Source organism: Lottia gigantea, assembly GCF_000327385.1.
Source record: "Lottia gigantea unplaced genomic scaffold LOTGIsca_107, whole genome shotgun sequence".
In the NCBI taxonomy this organism is placed as follows: domain Eukaryota; kingdom Metazoa; phylum Mollusca; class Gastropoda; family Lottiidae; genus Lottia; species Lottia gigantea.
The window spans coordinates 591659-606476 of NW_008706931.1; the positions used below are offsets into that span (position 1 = coordinate 591659).

Below are 14818 nucleotides of genomic sequence, written 5' to 3' on the forward strand. Positions count from 1 at the left end.
TATTTTACTTAAATCTGTACTGTAGGCTAGTTTTTAACAGCTTCCAAAAGTATAAAGAATCTTAAAAGTTTACGTAAAATTTTTAAATAGTTTTGGCGTTAAAAATTTAGCGGCCGGAATTTTTGAGCTAAAACTTTCAGATATGTTAAGGGACATATTTCTCTAGATTTTGGTATATAGTTTTCACAAATTTGAGCAAAATACATTTTCGACCTAAAAAAAAGCAGAATGCCTCTTTCACAAAATTCCCCGGGGGAGTAGCAATTACTTAAGTCCAAGGGCACCTACACAAAAAGTTGAGCCACTGTAGTTTTAGTGGAATTGCAATAACCACAAACTGGATACATTTTAAAAGTTTCAAAACCTCCTTCTATCCCTTTAATGAGGTGCAAATTTCTCGACTAACCTTGAGAATAAACACTGAAATGGGTCAAAAAATAACCTTGCCTCGAGGCATGTTTGTGGAGGAAGAACCTTCAACTAAGCACTCTCTGAGATGGGCAAAAATTTATCCATGTAAATCATACGGTGCAGTATTAATACCAATACATGTGTAAAGGGTGGTTAACCTACAGCCGCCTGTACAATAAAAAACGGAAGAATAAAAATCGAACTGAGTAAAGTCTCGTCGGCATTCCACGAAAAATCGTCCATCAGACAGGTCCAGAAAACGTCAGAAAAATGGTACGCGTGGCTGTAATTGGTGCAGGAGCTGCGGGGTTATGTGCGTTAAGGCACATGAGAGCCAAACCCTCTGTTTTTCAACCGGTTGCGTTTGAATTAGGAGAACGTGTTGGAGGAACGTGGGTATATACGGATCGAACAGGAATAGATAAAAATGGGCAGCCAATCCATTCCAGCATGTATCGCAATCTCAAGTAAGTGTAACGTTTCTTCTTTACATTATTATTTTTATGAATTTATTTTTTTACCTTGTTATTTACCCTAGGCCCCCATTGATGATGGTGTATTTGTTTTAGGTTTGTGAGGTGTGCGTACTTGTACAGTGTGCGAGTGGGTCGTCTTTGATAGATTGTGCGCTTTTGTTTTGTCTATTCGATTATACTTTTTCATCACTTATTATCCAGTGACCCCCACCCCCAGATCAAATCAGTTATGCAAAGTACGACTAGTTGTTGGAATGGACTGCGGCTTTGTGAGCTGAAAGTTAAAGATCCTTCGACAATTATCTCATTACTGCATGGCATTGTACGACCTACTTAGCAGGTGCAGATATGTAGGACATTAACCTCCGGTACATTTATATTGTTTTCCAATAGATAACTAAATTTATCTTGTGAAAGATACGATGTTATCTCATCACATTTTTTACCGGTAGAAACTAGATTTTCTGTATATTTATAGTGATCATGCCATATACCAATCATCCTTCTATCACGCCCGAACAAATCGTATTTTGCGTTTGTCTGTGTATGGTGTCTTGTGACCTTGCATCTTTCCTCATTATTCCAGTTGACCCAGCTGTAAATGGGTACGGGTAATCTGGGAAAGATCCATGCCAGGTGGTTTAGCCAAGGATCTCCGTGAACCTACGTTTGTTTCGTTGTGCACGTAGCCATCTTTACGTTTTGTTTTGTAATTATGAACACGAAACTTGGATGAGTATACAAGTAAAAGAAAGGGATAACTGAAACCTGAAATTGAGTTCGTTCTATCCCTTAAATAGACATCCGCCATTTTTAACCAATCATACTTTAGTCTCAAAAACGGGAATTTTTTAGCTAAGCTAATAAGTAGTAGTGTTCAAATCTCACTGTCGAAATTTGAGCCTTCAAATCTATGTATGTCCACAATTATCCGCGATTGAAAGTTCAAAAAAGGAGTTGTCTTTGTTTAAAAGACATCTATAGAAATAGGAAATAGTCAGATATTTTTGGAGGAATTATCCGATTATTCGTGCATTTTCCAAAATGGCGAACTTATTTCTTTAAAATGTCAATGTGTATGTTAATAGATGCAATGCTTTTAACAGTAATTTGATTCGGTTCTTGAATATATGTCACTAGTCTTCATACATGGATTTCAGGGCCCAAACTTCGATGCTGAGCCGTGAAAAATATTACTGACTGCTTTATGCTAACCCAGATTAAGATACAATTGGTTAAACAGATGGTTAACCCATCCCTTTAAATAAATCATAGATAGACCAAAATAATATTTGTGTATGTAATCAAAATCGGTAATATTATGGTCTTCATCTACATATTTCACATACTACGTGCTATTTTTACTCCGATCAATACAAAGACGCACTTTAAGTCAGAACCGCCAAAGTTCACCTTTGATATAGCGTGCTGCAGAAGTCGGGGAAATTTCCCCGAATACTGGTGTATCGCATGATCAGGGGAAATTTACAGTTTCATACCACTTCTATATGTTATCAACTTACTGACATAATTCTTGTTAATTGTCCTTATATTGTTAAATAGGATATTTGAATGAATGAATGAATGAATGAATGAATGAATGAATGAATGAATGAATGAATGAATGAATGAATGAATGAATGAATGAATGAATGAATTTTTCAAATGCACTATTAAATGATCAAAATATATATTTTGAATTCACGAGTAAAGTATTTTGAATGAAAGAAAAGAAAATGAATTGAATAATTACAATGAATGAATGGATGAAATTGAATTTCCATATTTCTGTATGTTTTGTACATTTTGCTTCTTTAAGGGGAGGTTATCCCCTCGTACTAAATCATCGCCTTATTACAGAACCAACCTACCGAAGGAAGTCATGGCTTTTCCAGATTTTCCTTTCGACTCCACCTTGCCGTCCTTTATCAGTCACCTGGAGGTCATGAAATATCTACAGAAGTACACTGAGCATTTCAACTTGGAACCTTACATAAAAGTAGGTCACAATGGCGCCTGTCTTCTCTGACTTTCAGGCACTTCAGGAATTTGGGTCTTCTTTTTCAAAAAAACAAATTTTTGTGTTTGAGGGATTGGAAATTTTTTTTTTAGCAGATTTGATAATTTGTATTTATTTTTTAAAATCATTAATTTTATTTCGTTGTTTATGTTTGAATTTTATAAATATGGGGTGGGGCAGTGTGGTACATATTTATTATTGTTTTATGGACACAAAAAGGAGGATTATGACCAAAATATTTGGCCAGAGGTCAGCTAGTAGAATCTTTGTGAAGCTTAGTTATTATCCTTGTAAAAAATAATTGTTTTTTTTTTTATTTTATACATTCCGTAATTGTTTTGTCCGGAAACCTTCATTAATCGTAAAGACTTCTACACTCGGGGTTACTTTATAAAACTTATAATATTAACATTTGTTAGTTGATGGTTCTGTGCTCGTGGCAGGCATTTATTCTTGAAGATCATTTTAATAATAGGTCCTATTCAAAGCAATACTCTCCGTTCCCAACTTAAATTTTCTTTTAAGATACTCTTGTTCATTCGATATTAAATCCCATTATGCCATACCATGATCTCTTTACTTGAAATGTAAATAATTTAATTAAAAATGAGATGTAAATGGGTTTAATGTAGTGTATAAGGGACGCTGATTTGCACTATTACAATTCCACTCTGTCTGTACACAGTTGAATCCTCTGAATGAAGCCAAACCGTGTGAATTATGGCATTCAAATACATTGTACAGTAAATAGACAAAACGTTTGGTTTTGTATAACTGCGCCTTTCATATGACGTTTAATTGTGTCCGCGGTATCTTTCTGAAAGGTCAGTCACGTGGGTTCGTATGGTCATTCAAATGAATTTTGGGGGCTTGCGATTTCACATTTTAGACAGAACTACAAATCTATAAAGTTTTCAAGAATTTTTCCCCCGTTTCTGTCCTTACCTCGATGCGGACAACCTGAACCGTTTCACAGAAGATTTTTTCTGTTCTCTTTTTAGTCAAAAACATTGGTGGAAAGATTGACCCCGATACAGGAGAACGGCACAAACGACGTAACCTGGGAATTGACTTATCGTGATGTCAACAACTCGCAAGAAAAAACAACTCAAAAATTTGACGGAGTTGTAGTTTGCAGTGGGTAAGTGCGCTCAAAAAATTCAATTCAAAACGTTATGGGAAATATCAGGGATTTTCAACCTTTTCCTGTCTAATACCCCTTACATGATCTTTGTTATCTTTGACAAAAATGAGGTTTTTTCATAGTCTTTCATTGTTTCAATTATATCAGACACTATTCCGTACCATTGATGCCGAAGCTTCCAGGAATGAATAGTTTTGAAGGAGAACAGGTACACAGCCACGATTACAGAGATCCTTCAAGATATGCCAATAAAACAGTTGTCTGTCTTGGTGCTGGAGCTTCTGGTGTGGATATTGCTATAGATATTAGCTCAAAAGCCAAACAGGTAGGCCTATATGGATTTGATACATTCCGTGCTCTTTACTTCATATTGGGACGGGCTATAGTAAAATCGGTCAGATTGTTGAAATCATTACATGACGTCATTTGCTAGGTGAATAATTAAAACTGAAGGCCAAAAGGGTATTTGGAATTGGTGCACCACATTCTTGCTTTCTTTGCTCTTTACTTCACATTGAGGACGGGGTGTAGGACATGTACATTGAATTATGGTATGTGAATCATTACATGGTATCATTTCCTGGTTAGTCGAACATATTGTGGTCGTGGGTTCTATGTTAGTAGCTGTGTGAAAGACCTTGAACAAGTTATATTTCCTCAGTATTCCAGTTGATCCAGCTGTACGGATAATCTATTTATCATCATGACATTATTGGGCGCTCCGTTTGAGAACTTCCTTTCGATAACATCAGGTTAACACTGAGACGTTAATTCATGTATCGCTTTCTTATATTTTTATTCTGATGGCTTTTGGTCCATGGTGCATGGTTTCATGGTTTTGTGAATGATATGTTTCAGGTTGTTTTGAGTCACAACAAACCATTTCTTACTTCACCAATTCCAGCGAACGTTTCTCAGAAGCCGGGTATCCGGTCATTGGAGAAAGATAGCGTGAATTTTCGGGATGGTTCCAGTGTAAAGGCTGATATAGTGTTGTATTGTACTGGATATCGCTTCGTATATCCATTTCTTACTGAGGACTGCAATTTGAACATCGACGAAGACGAAAGAGTGACGCCCCTTTTCAAACATCTCATCCATACGCAGTTTCCTAGCTTATCATTTATTGGATTATGCAAAATTATTTGCCCGTTTCCTTCATTCCACATTCAAACACAGTTTGCGTTGTCGGTTTTGGACGGATCCTTAAAGCTGCCGTCGCGGGAGGAAATGGATGCTGACACAGAAGAAGATTTTAAAGCGAGAATGTGTGAAGGTCTAGCTCGACGTCATGCTCATTTTATGGGTCCACGTCAATGGGACTATTCAGACCAGCTGGCTAAAATGGCTAATGTAAGTCCAGTCTGGAAAAGCATCCAAGAACTTTATGACATGATTCACGAGACGAGGATTAAAAATCTCTTAGATTACAAAAAGATAAATTATGAACTTACAGGATCGGATTCCTTTAAGGTGATTAACTGAAACATTCACTTTGATTCCATTCCGATAAGGAGCTGAGGTATAAATATAATATTGTCACATGATTTTCAAACCAGCCAATCAATACACTTCAATAAACAGAACCTACGAAATTCGTCGTTTGATTTAAAATTGACGGCCCCATACTAAGATATTTGGATAAAGTAACTTACGGTTCCATCTATTTATTGATAAAGAGACATGATGAAGAGAATTACCAGCAGAATTCCAATGAGTGACCGATCAAGAAAGGTCAAAAAGTCTTTTTTTGTTTATCCAGACTATGCATACATGGACATTTATGATTGGTTAAAACTCTTAATTATATGCAATAAGAACATAATGATATGGTTGCGAATACATAATAATTCATTAGATACAAAAATTAATCAAATAGTTTGCTTAATTTGACTCCTAAAAATAAGGAAGCCCATCTCTAAACGATGATGGCGAATACCCCAAAAATCAGTCGTCAATGATGTAATATTTTCAGGTATAAATAGCATTTTGAAGCATCAACTGTTTTAAACTAACTTCTTAGTCTAAAGTTATCAACTTTTCAAATTTATTCAAACGAAGTGTTTTATGACATCACCCCCTAAATTTGCATGTAGGGCCTATCATTTAAGAGCTTTGCAGGGGTGACGTCATAAAACAAAGTTTTAGTGGAATTGCAGGAACCACAGACGTCTGATTGATAATTGGAATGGAGCAAATTGATGCTATCAGTGTCCTCGATACGCATTAAAAGAAATAGAAAACTTCTTTAAAATCCCTTTAATTCCTGCATACGGCCCTTACAAATAAAGTATTTGTCCTTTAATTTAGTTACTATGTAACATTATTATTATGCTATAAAATTCTATGTTACTTTATGAAGTATTTGTCCTTTAATTTAGTTACTATGTAACATTAGTATATGCTATAAAATCCTATGTTACTTTATAAAGTATTTGTCCTTTAATTTAGTTACTATGTAACATTAGTATATGCTATAAAATCCTATGTTACTTTATAAAGTATTTGTCCTTTAATTTAGTTACTATGTAACATTAGTATATGCTATAAAATCCTATGTTACTTTATAAAGTATTTGTCCTTTAATTTAGTTACTATGTAACATTAGTATATGCTATAACATCCTATGTTACTTTATAAAGTATTTGTCCTTTAATTTAGTTACTATGTAACATTAGTATATGCTATAAAATCCTATGTTACTTTATACAGTATTTGTCCTTTAATTTAGTTACTGTGTAACATTATTATAATTCTATAAGTTACCTTATAGAGTACTTGTCTTATTATATACTAACTGTGCTACTATGTAATATTTTTATATATCTAAAAAATATTTTTATCAAATTCAATGTTACTTTATAACATCTTCTACAGCACTTAATGTTACCATGTAACATTTTTATAAACTGTCACATTTCATGTTACTTGACAAAATATTTTGACATTTGACATTTGTTATGTAAGTATTTTGTTACTAGGTAACATTTTTATAAAATGTTAAAACTGGAATACTTTTTAACATTATAAAACCCATGTTTTTTTTAATTTACTGTTAGACTCGAGATCATTTCGTGGTGTCTGCATGTGTTTCGGATATGAAATATTTATCAGGACAGCTAGTTAATAACCAATAGGGTGCCACTGAAAATACTTTATTTGGCAGAGCTGCAGATAAGTTTGATATTTTATGAGACTTCATGTATGAAGTTTATATATGAATTTTGAACGAAATCGAAAGTTGCCCTAGGGGTGCCATCGGCCATTTTCAAAATGGAGGCAAAAATGTCGTCAAAAATCTACATTTTCCAGTAATTAAATGATTATACTCGTACACGCTTTGTAATATGTCCTTTATAGGGTTTTCGGGGTCAAGGAATCCAAATATTAAGATTTCGGGGTCAAGGAATCCAAAAATTAAGATCCAAAATATCCATTAAGGCAGGGGTACAATTTTGCTGTCAAATTGACGTCATTTTGCACAAAACTCAAACAATTTGTTTACTAAATTCACCGTATGAAATACATTTAATAACCATAGTACGATCAAGTTGGATATCTACTTACACATTCAAATTTAACCTGAATTTCATATGTGATTTCTTTATTTATACATAACTCACTCGAAGTTAAACACACACTCACTTAAAAATACATATTACATATCAGTTATCAGTCATTACAAATTACATTTTGAATAATTCTAGCTTTGTTCTACATGTGACTCAATGTCGATGGTCCTCCACGACTTGGTATAAGTCTTGGCGATTCTATTCATCACTGGTCATGTTTAGGAAATCAGAACATAGTTTGATAGCACGCTCTGCAGGATCATTCACAACTTTGAGTGCTTTGAGGACAACCTTCATCTCCTTGAAAGAGTCGTTCGTTTTCCATGTCGTAGCTGGATTTGCTGCCATCCATTTTGCTGTGTCCAATTTCCCAACCAAATGAAACAAGAGCCATGAATTAGGTCCGACAAAGTCCGAGAGGATAGAATCAGCACCAATCATGGGTAATTGTGGCCTACCGAGAATAAATTCTCGAGGTTCCGGAAAGGAAAGTGTATAATACAAAAGTTTCTAACTTTTTAATGTAAACTTCGTCGTATCCATATTGCTCACTGACGGCGAGCATTTTAGGAACATATAACAGATGACTCATCCACCTGGCATGGTGAAACGCACCAGGTTTGCGCCAATGATAGTTTTTTGACTGGATTTCACCCAACATCAACAGGCCTAGTTGGACAACCTCTCAGTTTTACGTAGCAGTTCAACAGTTTTGGATTTTTCAGCCAGCAGATTTTGGTCCTGGATATCAAGGATGCGTGGTGATGTAGATGAGCGTTCAATTGTTGGCCATACGTCTGTTATATTAGACTAACGGCATTATTGGATTTTCGGATCAAATTCATTTAGACATATTTAGATTCCTTGACCCCGAAAACTCTATATAAGACATATTATAAGACATGTATGAATAGAATCCCCCAATTTATGGCGAAAAATATATTTTTGCCGCCATCTTGGACGCCATATTGGATTTTCGCCATCTTGGATTTTTGGATCAGAATGATTTTGACATAATAGAATTCCTTATATAGACTTATATAGAGTCGTATAAACAAAGTAAGTAAACTAATAAAACAGGAGTGTGACAACGAGAATATTCTACAGTTCAAAGACTATAGAATCTAGATTTACAAGATATCAATGTTACTGAGACTTCTGATATGTGTTTCAGTTATAAAATCTTCATCAGGACAGCTGCTTCGGAAGTACAAAAAGGCATATAGTTATGAACAAAGTAAGCAAAAGTAGTGAAAAGTCAACATCTGGAATATTCTTCAGTACAAAGACACGATCTATTGCTATATAACTTAATGATAGTGTATGGTTAGATAATAACTTTGCTAATATGTCAATAAAGAAAATATGTATTTCCGCGAAGTAAACATATATATCATCCGCGAAGTAAATCTAACGTAATCCGCGAAGTAAATTCGCTTCGCGGAATATCTTAAAAAAGAATAAATTCTTGATCATCCAGACTGATATGTTACAAACAGTCGCATTGTCCGTCTGGTTATTCTAGACATTTCTACGTCACATGATATTTTATATAAAAAGAGAGTACTCATATTTGTCACACAATATATGAATAAACGAAAGCAGAAACAAATATGTCAGCCCTAAGAGAAATTCATCATCTCATGAAAAATTTGGCCAGTATCAGTAATGGTCAAGCCAAATTGGTTAAATTTGAACATCCTAAAAGTACAATAGACATATATTTGGAACTGTCTCCAACAGATGGATTTTATAAAGGAGGAACGTTTCTATTTATAGTAAGTTATTTTTAGAAACACAAGTACCAGTATCTTACACATTTATATAGTCAAACAAGCTGAATTTTCAGGGTTTGAATTGGGCCTAAAATATATAATGGTAATTGATCTGTAGCAAATTCGCACTCTATTGAAATATATCTCAAACGAGGAATTTCGCTTTCTATACAACCTTTGCTGGTTTTTGATATCTTTTGAACCATCCCCTTCCTTATCAGAACACTTTCTTTCTGTTTGCAGATTCAGATTCATCCAAACTTTCCGATAACCGACACAGAAGCAATCACTTGCATGACACCAATTTACCATCCAAACATTGACAGTTCACAGAATCTTACTTATGGTCTGAACAATGTGTGTTTGAACGTAGACAAAAAAGGACGGGAAAGTCTTGGTTTGACTGGTATAGTGGCAGGTCTCTTGTACCTCTTATATAATCCTGAACTCGAAGATCCTCTGTGGGTCGACTTCGGCAATCCTACACTGGAGGAGTTTAAAACTAAAGTGAAGGCTTATATGAATGGTGTGAATTTGGAGGGGTTTAGTACGGCGACAGTTCAGGAAAACATGGACCAGTACAGGAAACAAGAACAAGACGAGTACCATGATCCAAAATTAGACGAGGAAGTCAGGCGACAAGAAGAAGCTATGGACACGGATGATGAGAACAGTGAATCGTTCAGACCATTGGAGAACTCGGATGCAATGCAACTGTATTCGCTGATACAACATCAAAATAGTATAGTCCAATCAGACGATGCTGGTGCTTCCGACTGTTCTAGTCAAGGGGAAATAACTCCATTTAGTGTGCCGGAGAATTTCAGGGAAGAATTTCAGGGTTATAAATTGACAAAGCATGGAACCACTGTGATCAGAGATGAAGAAATACGACATACCTCAAATGATTCCCCAATATCGCCATTGTTCCTTCTAACTAAACGATTTACCACTTGAATGGGTGATATCACAGTATCATTGGTGTTTATTTGGGAAGAGACGAGGTTCAGAAAGTAACAAAATTTAACGTCGTTAGGTGAAAAGACCCCTTTAGGTGCTATTCTGATTGCCAGAAAGTTTCAAGACGTCAAGGATGTCATGTTAATTTAATTCAAATATAAACTACCAGAAGTCAGTCTAATACGACTCCTATAGGAAACAGATTCAAATGAATTGTAACATCACATACAAAACGGATAGAGTGTTTAACACAATAGATATGTGTAATAGAATTGTGTTATAACAGTATTATGTTATATAATGTTATGTAATTCAATTTTAAATTATGTTAAGTAACAAATTATTACTTCAATTTTTGTATGTTTTGTAACTGTTCTTTCAAAGGCATTGCCCGTGGCTTCAGAATTATTTTACCATGAGGAAAATTCGAACCTACCACACCTAATTGTCTAGCAGACGACAATGTGGTTTAACATTTCATTGCTGTGTGATTCATGATATTGAAATTGTACGTTACTAAGTAACATTATGTGAGATTTGTATACTATCATCTGACATACAAATAAATCTATACAATAAACGTTCTTGTCTTATTATGTTTCTTCAATTGAGAATGCCCGAATTTCTAACCTAGTTATGATATTTTTGCCCGAAAAACTTGCTTTCGGGGCTGCGAGGAGGGGCGGTTGCCTTTGGCTCTGTAACATTTTGTGTAATTTGTACAAATTCTTAAATTGTTTGCTCAAGTCAACAGTTATCGCCCAATTTCTGAATCAAGCTTTGTCAATTATATTCTATATGAATTGTATTATCATATTATATATTATTTATATATATAAACAGTATGTTTAGGGTCTTAGCGTACATTTCAGTTGACGAAATTTCGAAGCACTGAAGAAATCATTTAGATATATGATTTTACAGAGGGAAATTGAGCTAAGAATTTTGATTCCGACATTTGCAAGACATTAATTCGGAGAAGCAATTCTATTGTATCCGCGAAGCAAATGTTATATATCACGCTGAATATACCTGACTATATAAGATAAAAAAAAATCGATCATCCAGACTAGTATCTTACAAACAACAGCAATTACCGTCTGGTTATTCGAGACGTCACTACGTCATTTGAATTAGTTTATAATTTATAGGAAAGGACTTGATAAACGTTTCTTGCTGTAAGCGAACGGTTACTTATCATCTAGGCTACTTACATACCTAAATGTTTCGCATTATACAAATAAACAAAAACAGAACTAAATATGTCAGCCCTCAGAGAAATTCGCCATCTCATGAAAAATTTAGACAGTATCAGTCAGGGTCAAGCCAAATTGGTCAAATTTGAACATCCTAAAAGTACAATAGACATATATTTGGAACTGTCTCCAACAGATGGATTTTATAAAGGAGGAACGTTTCTATTTATAGTAAGTTATTTTTAGCTATTCATGTGTTATATACACGCCTAACAACATTTTAAGTCGTACAATTGGTATATTCGGATGTTGATGTGTGCCTTGAATTATGTAAATAGTATTGAAAAGAGATAAAATTGTACGAAAGTCACATTACTCCCTTAAGATGTATCGCAAAATATTCCCTTATCTTGATATATTACAACTTACATGTGTCGTTTTTCATCTGATGGCTACACGTGTAAGTTGTGTTGAAACGTTATGTACTTTGTTATACCAAAGTATATTCTGGTTTTTGATATAATGGTGAAAAATATCGTGCCATATCGATGATAAATATCGTGATATATTGATGATGAATATCGTGATGTATTGATGATGAACATCGTGATGTATTGATGATGAATATCATGATATATTGGTGATAAATATCGTGATGTATCGATGATAAATATCGTGATATATTGACGATGAATATCGTGAGATATTGATGATAAAAATCGTATATATTAAATTTAATAGTGTGATATATTGATGATAAATAGTGTGATATATTGATGATAAATAGTGTGATATATTGATGATGGACATCGCGATGTATTTATGACAAATATCGTGATATATTGATGACAAATAGTGTGATATATTGATGATAAATAGTGTGATATATTGATGATAAATAGTGTGATATATTGATAATGAATATCGTGATATGTGGACGATAAATACCGTGATGAACCAATACCCCAATTTTGAATACTTTCTTTCTGTTTGCAGATTCAAATACACCATAACTTTTGGATAGCAGACGCAGAAGCAATAACTTGCATGACACCAATTTACCATCCAAACATTGACACTTCCAGCATTATATATGGTCAGAACAATGTGTGTTTTAACTTAGCCGACGAAGGACGTGAACAACTGGGTTTAATTGGTATAGTGGCAGCTCTTTTGTACCTCTTATATAATCCTGATCTCGACGATCCTTTGAATGAGAGCTTTGGTACTCCTACGCTGGAGGAGTTTAAAACCAAGGTGAAGGCTTATATGAATGGCGTGAATTTGGAGGGGGTTAACACAGCGACAGTTCAGGAAAATATGGACGAATATAAAAAACAACAAAAAGAAGAGTACCACGATCCCCAATTAGACGAGGAAGTCAGGCGGCAAGAAGAAGCCATGGACACGGATGGTGAGAACAGTGAATCGTTCAGACCATTGGAGAACTCCGAAGCAATGCAACTGTATTCGCTCATACAACATCAAAATAATGTATTCCAATCAGACGATGCAGGTGCATCCGACTGTCCTAGCGTTCCAGAATTTCCGGGAAGAATTTAACGGACATAAATTGACAAAGCATGGAAACATTGTTATCTGAGACGAAGAAATCCGACATACCTCAAATGATTCCCCAATGTCGCCACTGTTCGTTCTAACTAAACGATTTACCACTTGAATGGATGATATCACAGTATCATTGGTGTTTATTTGGGAAGAGACGAGGTTCAGAAACTAACAAAATTTCACGTATTGAGGTGAAAATACCCCTTTATGGTGCTATTATGATTGCCAGAAAGTATCAAGATATCAATGATGTCATTATAATTAATTTAATTTAAATATAAACTATCAGAAGTCAGTCTAATACTACTTCTATAGTATTCAACATAAGTTCACCCACGAACTTTTATCAAGGTGAACACTCAATCAAAAGAATTGAAACAGATTCAAATGTAATGTAGAAAATGCACAAACCGAAACAAATACGAATAATAGTATTTTATGTGCTATGTTGATTGTTGAGTTATGTTAACGTAATGGTATGCTATTCTTAGAAACTTTAATGTGTTACCTAGTTACTAAGTAACAGATTAATTGTTTCATTTAATATAGCAACTGGTGGTAACATATTATATGTTTTGTGTATACTGTAACTTCGTGTATGTTTTGTGTGTACTGTAACTTTATGTATGTTTTGTGTGTTATGTCACTATGTAATATATTGTATGTTTTGTGTATTATGTTACTATGTAACATAATATTGTATGTTTTGCGTGTTATGTTACTATGTAATATATTGTATGTTTTGTCTGTTATGTCACTATGTAATATATTGTATGTTTTGTGTGTTATTTTACTATGTAACATAATATTGTATGTTATGTGTATTATGTTACTATGTAACATAATATTGTATGTTTTGTGTGTTATGTTACTATGTAGCATAATATTGTATGTTTTGTGTATTATGTTACTATCTAACATATTGTTTGTTTTGTGTGTTATTTTACTATCTAACATAATATTGTATGTTTGTGTGTTATGTTACTTTATGTAACATAATATTGTATGTTTTGTGTATTATGTTACTATTTAACATATTTTATGTTTTGTGTATTATGTTACTATCTAACATATTGTTTGTTTTGTGTGTTATTTTACTATGTAACATAATATTGTATTTTTTGTGTGTTATGTTACTCTATGTAACATAATATTGTATGTTTTGTGTGTTATGTTACTATCTTACATATTGTTTGTTTTGTATGTTATGTTACTATGTAACATATTGTATGTTTTGTGTATTAAGTTACTATCTAACATATCGTTTGTTTTGTGTATTATGTTACTATATAACATATTGTATGTGTTGTGTATTATGTTACTATCTAATATATTGTTTGTTATTTTATTATTAACATAATATTGTATGTTTTGTGTATTATGTTACTATGTAACATATTTGTATGTTTTGTGTATTATGTTACTATGTAACATAATATTGTATGTTTTGTGTATTTTGTTACTATGTAACATATTTGTATGTTTTGTGTATTATGTTACTATCTAACATATTGTATGTTTTGTGTGTTATGTTACTGTGTATGTTTTGTGTGTTATATTACTATCTAACATATTGTATGTTTTGCGTATTATGTTACTATCTAACATATTGTATGTTTTGTGCATTATGTTACTATCTAACATATTGTATGTTTTGTGTATTATGTTACTATCTAACATATTGTATGTTTTTGT

At 33.6% G+C, this 14818-nt stretch overlaps 3 protein-coding genes across 3 annotated transcripts; all 3 read left to right on the top strand.

Annotated features, from left to right (window-relative positions):
• The first annotated feature begins 456 nt into the window (after positions 1–456).
• LOTGIDRAFT_223998 (hypothetical protein) lies at positions 457–5949 on the top strand. Its single transcript, XM_009046823.1, has 5 exons — positions 457–878; positions 2748–2886; positions 3909–4048; positions 4199–4376; positions 4910–5949. The coding sequence occupies exons 1-5, from the start codon at positions 682–684 to the stop codon at positions 5534–5536; spliced, it is 1281 nt and encodes a 426-aa protein (XP_009045071.1). The 5' UTR covers positions 457–681; the 3' UTR covers positions 5537–5949.
• Positions 5950–9219: 3270 nt separating this feature from the next.
• Positions 9220–10939, top strand: LOTGIDRAFT_237443 (hypothetical protein). Its single transcript, XM_009046824.1, has 2 exons — positions 9220–9401; positions 9642–10939. Exons 1-2 carry the CDS (start codon positions 9237–9239, stop codon positions 10353–10355), a joined length of 879 nt encoding a protein of 292 aa, XP_009045072.1. The 5' UTR covers positions 9220–9236; the 3' UTR covers positions 10356–10939.
• Positions 10940–11620: 681 nt separating this feature from the next.
• LOTGIDRAFT_170957 (hypothetical protein) lies at positions 11621–13117 on the top strand (the record flags this gene model as incomplete). The annotated part of the gene is made up of 2 exons (XM_009046825.1): positions 11621–11785; positions 12551–13117. 2 exons carry the CDS (start codon positions 11621–11623, stop codon positions 13115–13117), a joined length of 732 nt encoding a protein of 243 aa, XP_009045073.1.
• Positions 13118–14818: the final 1701 nt, after the last annotated feature.